This window comes from Phallusia mammillata, chromosome 2 (genome assembly GCF_965637545.1).
Source record: "Phallusia mammillata chromosome 2, kaPhaMamm4.hap1.1, whole genome shotgun sequence".
Classification (NCBI taxonomy): Eukaryota; Metazoa; Chordata; class Ascidiacea; order Phlebobranchia; family Ascidiidae; genus Phallusia; species Phallusia mammillata.
Window position 1 is genome coordinate 4,634,604 of NC_137253.1, and position 11,287 is coordinate 4,645,890.

At 36.8% G+C, this 11,287-nt stretch overlaps 1 protein-coding gene across 1 annotated transcript; it reads right to left on the minus strand.

The window, feature by feature from the left end:
- Positions 1-159: 159 nt before the first annotated feature.
- Positions 160-8,658, minus strand: LOC145212825 (calcium-activated chloride channel regulator 1-like). The gene is made up of 20 exons (XM_080081085.1): positions 8,536-8,658; positions 8,245-8,379; positions 7,918-8,065; positions 7,425-7,536; positions 7,158-7,335; positions 6,599-6,838; positions 6,211-6,432; positions 6,009-6,122; positions 5,571-5,759; positions 4,739-4,993; positions 4,131-4,292; positions 3,508-3,610; positions 3,190-3,266; positions 2,759-2,846; positions 2,454-2,568; positions 2,028-2,167; positions 1,678-1,864; positions 843-1,096; positions 502-570; positions 160-368 (listed from the first exon to the last, which is right to left on the minus strand). Exons 1-20 carry the CDS (start codon positions 8,656-8,658, stop codon positions 160-162), a joined length of 3,120 nt encoding a protein of 1,039 aa, XP_079937211.1.
- Between the last annotated feature and the right edge of the window lie 2,629 nt (positions 8,659-11,287).

The window sequence follows — 11,287 nt, forward strand, 5'->3', positions numbered from 1 at the left end:
CTATATCTATAACACACCCTATATAGGCAATATTACTGGCAATGTAGTGATAAAACATATGTAATAATCATAAAAAAATTTAACTAGGTAGTTTTCAGTTTACTTTGTCTGGTAGCAGTTTATAAAGGAATCAATACTTGTTTGTCCTTGTGCCCTGCCCTAAACTTTAGTAAATGCCGCGTTATTTTGTGGTGGGCTAGGAGCTTGTGCTGGTGGAAAAAAGGTTTCATTATGGTAGAGCGCCCCTCGTGGTTTGCATGGAACTTGTGCTCGCAGGGAACCGCTTTGATTCTCGTAGAGCGCCTCTTGTGGTCGATATGATGGCGATTTGCATTGGCAGGAGAAAGCAATGCATACCAGAGCCACAACTTAACACAAATTGCAGTAAATAATGATATTCGCTTTTGGCCACTTTCATTCAAATTTAAAGCTAAAAGTTATTTTAAGCCTACTTTGTTGCTATATTTAATTATAAAAACAATTTTAAAGGTTCGGACTTACCTAAAACGGCAGTAATGCATGCCAGAACAATAATGGCTACTTTGTATCCTGCCACAACAGACTCCAAATCTGTTAAAATACATTTGACATTTTATTACCATTTTAAACATAATTTAGGCATTTCGCAAGATTTATTATTTCCTGTCTGATTAGTTTTTTCGGAGCATCAGCTTTTTTAAACCAGTTTCAGTGATGTTATGAAATACTTTAGTAATAATTAAAACTAAAAAACAGTGCTTGAAAATTTTTTTTAAGCAAAATAGAACTTACTCGGCCAGAACTGCCACTCGGTAAGAACGCTTGCGCATCATTTTACACAACAAAAAAAGGAAGCAATGTACCTGGTGGACAAGTTGGTGGTGTCGTAGAAGTTTCTGTGGTTGTTGTGGTAATAGGTGGTTCACTTGTCGTTGATGTTGTGGTGGAAGTGGTTATGGTGGTAGAACTAGGAGTCGTATTCGAGGTAGTTGGTTCAGTAGTTGTAGTTGGGGCATTCAAAACGGGAACGCCCCTTGTGAATCCATTCACCCTGACAATGTTGGATATCTGTGCTGCGTTACCGACCTCATCAAAGGCTCGAAGAGCGAACCAAACTCTGGAAAATATACGTTTATTTAGCTTAGAAACAGCAGTTGCATTTCACATACGTATAAGTTTTAACCAGAACCAGCCTATGCCTTATCATATGTGCATAGCTAGAAGACCAACTTGATTCGGTATAAAGCTTTTAATAGGCCTGACTTGCAGAGTGCAAACCTAAACTAGTGTTTTCTTAACATCCTCTTGTGCGTAGACTCAAATGAGTTGAAAAATGGTTTTCGTGGATTCGCAAACACATCATGACAAACAAAACTATAGTTTTAGTGGGGCACAAAAACGCTGAGCTAATTTTTTTTTAAAGTGAACTCAAATAGATATAAACGGGCGAAACTGATGTGGCTCTTATATCACTGATGATTGCATGAGCATTTGCTAAAACGTTTAAAAAAACTTGTCGCTGCTTTTTACGTCTATTTGGACCGATATTTTCACCATTAAAACTGAACCAAAGGTTTGATTCCTGACAAGCCTAGGAAGCTTTGGGAAAACGTTTACTTTGTATTAAAAATCAGGTCAAATAAATTTAAAGCCACAATAGAAGTTTGATTTATGCAAGTATTAACTGCTCGACCTTACCTGACAGATGTTTCGTTTTCTGGCAAACCGTTTAACACAATCACGAAATGCTCGTTTAATCCTGCTTCTTGTGGTTGACTAAGATTGCCAATCACCACACTTTCGTTATTAGCAAGCAAACATGATTCAAAATTGGTCCCAAAGCAGGTAGACCCGTTCAAACTGTAACGAACCTCGTAACGTGATGCTGCAACGACACAACAAATACAAGACTGTAGCTGTCTAGCATATGGCAAACTTTTGTGAACACGTATGTGCATATAAACCATCATCAAATAAACATTGGATTTTTTTTCAACCTACAAATAAAACTACTCATTTGCAAACGTACCAATCGCCATTATAGTTACCTGTGCCAAAGTCCAGGTCGTCTCCTGGAGCCGTAAAAGTAAGATTGAAGCCCGAACTCAGGTTGGAGATGTCATTTTGCGTCACTTGCAAGTTTAGAACGCGATTTGGTGCTGTGACGTCAGTGGTAATAGTGGCAGCTCTGAACAGTCAAAAATCGTGTTTCAATATTACGTACCTTCTACAGAAGTCAGGCATTTTACAAATTAGCTCAAAACCTTTGTTTGTCTGACCATAACCTCAGTAATTTTGAAATTTACAAATAATTTTAGTGGCAGAACAGTTTGAAAATCGTGTTTGCACTTTTCTTCAGAATTTATGACGTTTACAAAGTGGCTGAAAAACTTTATTTGTCAACGTAACCCCAAAAACTTGTATCTATGTTTTAGCCAGCGTTTTTAATTTTTCCAAAAATTTAGTTTTCGTACCTTGCGACGGGGATTCCCCCTGGCGAGACACTTCTTGTGAATGAACCCAGCTGGCTCGCGGGAATTCCCGTGTTTTGTGGCGGCGGTTGTACTGCGTTGTTCGGGACGAACGTGCCTTTATGACAAACGAATCGAGGATTTAAGAAAATAATTTGCTAAAATAGTTTGATCTGTCCCTTATAAACAGTTAAACCTGATGCATATATATGATCTATCACATCAGTATTTACATTGAGGTAGTTTCAACAGGCTAAACGCAACAAAACAAGTTTAGGTTTCATTTGTGCCAATTATCACAAACAAACCATTTTCAAGAAGAACTCCAGTATTGAAAGCGGCACCAGAAGCGAAATTCGAAGAAACCCTTCCATTTCCAGAACCACTAGCCTCAACCTAAACATACGTGGTTTATTTATACTCATGAATTCCATTACTTTTATTCCACTGAATTGTTTCACAGATTTTGGTAATAGTATTTGGTTTGTATTAAACGCTTCATTAATGTAATAATATTGTTTAAGGCTAATTAAACGACAATAAGATACAGATAACAAATCTTACTAACCCTTAAACAACAGACTTACTTATGCACAAATATTTTGTTGACGATGACATCAGTTTTAGAAAGCGTTCAAAAGAATAAATGATTTCTTTTAATAACGCCTTTACAGCTGGTTTGTTTTGGTAAGATTTTTCGTTTTTTAATGTAAAATCGAAAAACTATTACGTCACTTACACGTAATGCATGACGTCCAACTTGGGTTGGCATGAAAAAGCGGGAATAAACACCGTCTGTGGTTCTGACGTCAGGAGCTGGAAGAAAAAAATGTACAAATTTATTTGATACAAATTTAACATGTATTGCTTTCAACCTTGAGCTTTTGCTTAGACTATATTAGCCTATTCATGCAAGCAATGACCGAATGATTAACAACAAAGTTTAAAAAAGACGAAATTGTACAAATTCATTTAATACAAAATGTTTTTTTTTTTGCTTAACTAGTAAATATATACTTTCATACAAGCAGTTATAACACTAATAGAGGACACTTACGTGCTCCTTTGTCGAACAAATCCAGTGTTATTTGAACTCCATTTGGTTGGGTTAAAATGGCTTTCACGTCAAGATCTAAGACCGGTTGGAACCCAACTGACACCTAAGAGATGAACGGTAAAAAATAACTTGTATTTTGAATTTGCTGCTTGAAATCGTTTAATTCAACGTTAAACTAACCAATACAAAGCATATATATATAAGCTATTGCTGCCAGGTATAGCATCAAGTTTGAAGAGCTCTTCTGGCAAATGTAATTTTATCCCGCTGTTTCGACGTCCTATACAGCTCGTCTTCATCAGGGTAAATAACACTGAATGCGACTAGTACAGTGCACGATAAACAAAGGAAAAAAATGGAACGCAAGCACGCCACAACGCAACTGATGAAGACGACCTGTATAAGACGTCGAAACGTTGCAATAAAATTACATTTGCCAGAAGAGCTCTTTAAACTCAATACAATATATAGTTTGGCAGCATTAAATATAATCTGTTGTATTAAATAGTAATAAAGGCGTATCTTCAAGTAAGCTCTTAAAGAAACAATTCATAGTTAGGTTTCAAAAAACACTACTAACATCAGGAAATGCCAAGCTGTTGCTAATTAAAACAACAACTCACTTTACACTGAACGACAAAAACATCACTGCTTGAACTTTTGTATGCTTTGAATCCGGGTTCAACTAGAACTGGTTGTATCGAGCGACTCGCGGCATAAGATGACACGGTTAATGTGACGGTTTGAGTTTCTGTAGAACTTAAAATGTAATCCCAATCTCCGACCTGAAACAAAAAGTAGGTTAAGTTTGTCTGGGGGCTACGCTAAACGCTACAGATCATTCCAAAGCTCAGCCACACCATATACTGTGCTTTGTTGATTATCCGGGCTAATAATTCGTAAATAATTCAGATAAATCGTGAAGAGTTTTACAATACTAGGAAAGAATTTTTGTCTAAAATTCTCCCATCAGTGTGTTTTATGCAGGTGCAATTTGGCAAAAAATCAAGACTGATGAATTATTGTAGAGGTAACAAGTTGAAACGGCATTCATTACTCTGAAGAAGCCCTACCGTTCTGATGCGTGAAACGTCAGCAAAAATACCAGTTCTTGAAAAACAACTAAGTTAGTAATTGTTTAGCACTACACCAGTTGAATGACAAATTTGTTAACGTTAGCTGTTCACATGAAAACTGGACTATTTCCATATCAATAGGTTACTGTTTAAACCTCAGCAGTTCCAGGAATATTAACCACCACAGTCTTTGCCGAATTGTCAATATTGGTGATTTCAATGCATCCAGGTATCGGAGTATTGAGACAGTAACGTTCTGATGCTGATGGGGAACTAATGACAATAGTGGGAGAGGACGCCCCGGCATAAGCGAAAAGAAACGCCGTGTTGTTTCCGATTGTGGAGTCGATGGTAACAACTCGAGTAGCAGCCGTCGACCCGCCTATCAGTTCAATCTTTTCGTTAACAATCTGAAACAAGGGCTTACAGTTTAACGAATAATGGGGTCAAAAATGACTTAAATTTACAAAGATTTGTACAAGGTGCACCAAGGATTTCAACAAACAAACTTTAGAAAAAAGAGAATAAAAGTATGTAACACTGAAAATATTCTGATGAGCATTCCTTTACGAACACTCTTTGATGGATATGAAAATGATAAGATCCTTTTTTTTCAGACGAATACAGTGACATTGTAGCCCTGAAGATTTAAACACTTTCCAAACAAACTAATTAACGAATTCAGTTTTACATTTTGCATTGATAAACGTTTTATATTTGTTTAAAATTGCACAAACCGCAAACAAAAAATAAGTTTGGTTATGGATTTTTCAAGTAAAAAAAAAATTGTTTCTACGTACAATGAATTACCCAGACTTACTAAAAACTGAAAAATAAAATAAGAGCGGAAAAGATCTTTTTTTGCTTTTTTTCACCCTACTACAGATATAAAATTTATCCTCTTTGCAAGCATGTATGTAACGTAAAAACATCCTTTTGCAAGATTACCAATATCCATATCATGCCTTTGAACTATTTTTGACTTACCTGATATGGTTTGTCAAAAACATCGCCGTCATCGGTTTGAGTTGCCGAAACAAAAGTTGAAACTAATTGTTGCAAATTATTCTGTTGATTGAAGAACCAAGTACCACAAGCCTCCTCACTTAAAACCTGAAGGCTAGGATTAGCGGTCGTAACACCGGTTCCGAAGAAAACAACACTGACGCAAACTTCCTAATGAAAACAAGCAGAAACTTTGTAAAACAAAACGAAAGGTCGTAGTTTTGTGTTGCAGCCAACTCTGTGAAGCTGTTTGTTTTTCTAATGTTGGTCAGGTGTGTAGCGAGTAACTTATCACTGTGAACCAACCATGTTTGACTAATAGGTTTTTATTCGTGTTTAAAGGGTTACAAATTAAAGTTGACCAATTTAAAAAACGCAAAAGTAGTGGCATGAAAGACAGAGCAAAAAACACTGATTTACTTTGTTAATCACTTCTGGCCCCACTGTTGCAACGTTAGGTGCCTGGTTTTCTTCGCCATCTGTCAAAACAATCATGCGACTCCCTGGAAGCTCAGCCATGTTGTTCTCCATAACCTTAATATTGAAAACTAAATAAGGTTGTCGAATTCTTGATATACAAGTAGATCTAATGGAAAAATTCCTCAAACAACATGGATCTTACCTGAATTCCTGTCTGTATGCCACAACCAATACATGTTCCGCCATCTGCTATCAGTGCAGAAAGACTGTTCAGCAAAGTTTGTCGGTTGTTGTCAACCAGTTGGAGATTTGCCACTATTGATGCAGTTGTAGAGAACTTAACGATTCCAACGTTACTTCCATTTGGCAAAAACTCGCCGACAAGCAAACTGGCGGCTGCTATCATGTCTCGCAGTTTGTCACCCTGCGAGGACAGATGTTGCGTATTTCAAATGTTTTGACATTGCCTTTTGTGCATTTTCCTGATAAATATCAAATAGTTGTTAATAAAAGCTTAACCTTTCTGCTTACGCAAATTTTTAATTAGTTTGGTTAACATGAGGTATCGAAAAAGTGATTTCTAAACTCACCCACATGCTGCCGGACACGTCCAGCACAAGAACAAACTTTTGTTCTGTTTTGACTTGAACCACTTCAAAAGTCGTAGCAAGGCTTAGACTCGGATTAGGTGCAACGTTGGAGAAATCCACTGAAGAGTTTATAACTTCCCACACACTTCTGCGATCACACAATCTGTTCTGCTCATTCAAGGCGTCCGCGTTGTGCAAATTGACAGGGTCCGTGGGGTCATTATGGCAGAATCGAGTCACCTGTAAATCATACATCAGACTTAACTTAATACCAAACACCCGTACCTACTTATGTACATAGATACGTATAGATATTTAGAATAGCGTATCATAAGAACTTAAAATGTATACGAAGCTGCATTTAATATCTTAAACTTGCTGCAGGTTTTACCAAGATAACTGATTGTCCTAGGTAAAGCAGGTGGCCAGTCATTAGGAGAACCCATCTTTATTAGACGTAAATAATGATCTCAAAGTGTTATTCAAGGAGTTCGGGGTTCGAAGCTGGCGAATAAGGGTTTGAAGTACTTTGTATGTGTGAATTCTAAGCTACACCAACCTTTTCAAGATATTGGTAAGACATTAAAGAAGTAGTGAGATCAGCATGTTGTGTTTGATTAAGTACAAAATGACAGCCATCCTCATAAAAACCAGTTGCAGGATTCACATCACAAGGAGCTGGGTTATTCTGTGGGCCTTTCTCAATTAGATCTTGTCCAGCAAGCGATTTGGGACATCTGCAGCAAAGGAGAATGTGTTGCAGGAAAGGAGAATGCGTGTGGTTGTTTAACTTGATGTACATACTCTTGTTACAGTAGCAACTAACCTAGTAGCTTCTAATTCCCCAATGTCATTGCGGTAAAAGGCATCGACGCCTGCATTTATTTCATCAAACACTCCCCAACGTAAATGTGCCCATTCGTGAACTAACACTTTTCCTATGGTAAACACAACAACATGATCCAATTAAAAACCTATGTATTTCTTGAGCCATAAAAGACTATATGAGGTCCTGCTTTACTAAGCATAACTTAAGCTATCAGTGGGTTTAACTGAAAATGTGCTAATTAAGGTACGACCAGTAGAAAGTTCAGCACAGATCTGACCTGGATATAAACAAAAAAAATTGGCAAAAAATGATTTAACTGCACATTTTAGTGAATGGAGCATTTTTGTCTCATATCTAAAAGCTCGAAAAAAACAGGACAAAAAAAAACGACATACGTTGAATATGTAAATACAAATGCAATATGAACATAAATATATTTCAATTTTTCTGCAAAAGTAACAAGGAAAAGTTGTAAAAAAAAAATCAAGACCTCTCGCTCCAAAACTAAGGTAGATGTCATCAAGTAAATAATCCGGAGTTAAATGGACGTAACTCGCTGGTTCTCCACATTCACCGAACTGTAAAGTGTAAGGTCCATTGCCGAATTGGGGATTGGAATTTGCGATAATCACGTCAGCCTGCATAAAAAGAGGTTGATTTCAGACATGATCTCACACTCGGAGACATTTTTGTAATTTCAAACTTTAATATTAAGGCCTAATTAAAGATTTTTTGAATAATTCTGGCCGGTATACGGGATGTGCCCTTTGGAGTCCCAGGCGGGGGTTTTTACACGTTTAATGTCTGCATTTCGCACCTCTCCATAATTCAGTTTTCCAGCTGATGCCCAAGATCCGTTCCAAGTCTTAGGAACGAGTATAGTCACGTGACCAAACGCAGCCATTTGATTGGTTGCATTATGAAGATATCCTGAAGCTTCGGTAAATACGGCCTGCGAATGCATAACACGAAATTTGGTGATTGATAGTGCGATCTATACTTTCTTGTTTAACACATAACTCGCATTAAACTGCATGTGAAATGTTTGTGTCATTACTTAAAAACGTTCTTGGTTTAAGGTACTAATAAAGCAGTAGAAAACTATTACCTTTATTGCATCAATGATCGAAATATTTTCTGACAAAGCCGGATTAATTGCTACCACCGTTCCACTGTACAAGTTGTTTTGGAGCGAGACTCGCGCAAATGATGATGTTGTAGTGTCGAACATGAAGCAAAAACAAACAAGTCCAATCCAAATTTGGAACAATCCAGCCCTAAACATGCCTACGTCGTATAGACTACGATAAACCTGACAACAAAAATTCCAACATGTTTTAGTTTTATAACTTTAAGGTCCACCCTAAAGTGCGCCAAAAATGCCGCCTAAGCTTTTGCACAGATGTTAAACTTGTCAATTTAAGGGTATTCTAATCCAAAGCGTCTGTGTTTTTTCCGCTTTGTCAAACAGCAGCATGCGCATTTTTAAGAAATTGTCATCTAATTAGAAACAAGAGGAATTAATTTTGTACATACATCCGGAACAGACAAAACGAAATATAGCTTCTTTCCTTGAACTAAAACGGAAGTACAGTAAGTAAGTAATTTGTAAATTAAGAATACTTAACAACATGCTTGCCTGCTGTTACTCTCAACTTTGCTCTGCAGAACAAATCCTTCTAGCAAACCATAAAGTATGATAGGTGTGCTTCGTCAAAATACTTCAAATCCTGTTATTCAATTGTGTTCGTAACAAATTCCTGTGTCATTTTAAAGTTGTGTATAGGGGGTTTCTGCTTGGCATGATATGTGCATTCCATGGTGTTCACGGTGCAATTGTATGGTGACATTTGTTTCCTGGAAAAAAAATTGAAGGCGCCTATACTATTGGATGTCCAACTCGCAACATAAACAATACTAGCCTTGGTTGTATTAGCGACATCGGACCCCAAATACTAAATGTTCCGATAACCATAGGGAACAGTGTCAGAATAAATACAAGATAATAGCAGAAAATCGCCCACCGATCCTTTACTGCGTGATGCATTAGTAACTGAAGGAGCTGATGATTTGATGATTTGACAATGATTCATCATTTCAAACATCAATTTATTTCTATTTACTAAACGCCAAAATCTGCTTCAGCAACATGCATTTGATTGTTTAGAAACTTGGCTCGACAGGATCCAGTTCTCTACGTTATGTGGATGCGCAGGGAAACACAGTTCAAACCGATAACAAAGTCTACATGTCAGGGACAGCTCATAACGTCTACTTCAACTATATTCAAACATCTACGCAAGAATTTGTTTAGCGCTTTCGGGATATCACTCATTTAGAAGTGGTGTACACAAACTGTGTGCAAGACGTCCTATTGTTTTTTGTGTGGTCCAATGTATGTTTTGTAAATCTAACATGACTTGGTAAACTAAGAGGTTCACATTTTGGCCATTTCCTAATTTTTATTTAATCCTAAGCTAAAAAACACAAGCTACAGGAAAATATAGGCATTAATGGGACAATAGTTAATGTCAAATAATAGGATAATGTCCTTCATTTCCTAAAAATAAGGTCGATGCAATGTGAAAAACCCTTTTTTGATATATGATCAAAGCGTTGAATTTTAGTAACGCTCTACGTTTATTGTTTGCTTTTATTCAAACAATCACCAATGTCATTTTAGGTATCATCGACTTATGTTGCCACCAGTACCGTTGAAGCAATTCTGCGACAGATTTTTTTAAACTGTTCAGCATAAATAGCAGCAATCGGTCCCAACATACAACACTCTATTTCAAGCCTGCCATGATTTTAATGTCACACATAATGCCATGCTTGTTACAATTATTTTGACATTTTTCTTGCCATAATTTTTAAAACTGTGAAACACGTAACAGTACATGCCACATATGCGGTTGTAGCTTCACCAGAAACACCCACAAAAAATCAGGGTTTTCTATTCGATTTGTTTAAATCCGATATTAATACCGAATTTCCACACGAGTTTCCGTTTATTTTTTTAGCAGGGGACCACAGGCCACGGTCTATGAAAGGTTAAGAACGTTTTAAATTTTAAATATTCTTCAATATCGTAAAAAATGTTACATGTTTATATTCGTATTGTGGCAACCTCTCTTGTATGTTTATATCTGCATGTATCGAAGCGGGCGTTTTGCCTTTCTCTCGCTTTGTCGGTAATGCCTTTTAAGCGCGTTTTTTCGGTTGTGCGGTCTTCTATTATTGAACTGCCGTAAAAAAGCATCCGCTTTGGTATGAAGTTAAAAGCATTTCTGTTTTTGATTTCAGTGTTTCTGATTTTTGGTCTGCTTACAAATTTCAGAAATTGAAAAAAAAAATTTAACACATGTTCCGCACCTTTTTATCAATCTTTTTTGTGACTCAAGTGTTCGTAAACGGCGTAACTGATGTGGCCCCTCGTATTACTGATAATGACATTAGCATTTAATTCAACAAAGACTTTTTGTCGTGTGCCACAATTGACCGCACCGATTTGATTTGCTTTGTAATTACGTATCTGTCTTCGAAGTGTGCTGTAAATAAAGAAAAAAATGCACTTTGATTTGAACTGGAGTTTGGGTTACCATGAACTTAATCTAACCCCACGAAACACAAATGTACTTTTAACCGGGTTAGGAGGGTGCGAAAAACGCTTAATCTTTGTTAGGTGGGTGCGAAAACGCTTAATCTTAAGATTGCGGAATAACGGGTTTCGATAAAAAAAAACTTAAAGGAAAACTGGTTGATTACGTCAACAATGCCGAGAATCATTGCCCATAATGAAAGCATCAAAAACATATTTGAATATTTATGTTGTGTGAATATGATTACATCTAAAATAA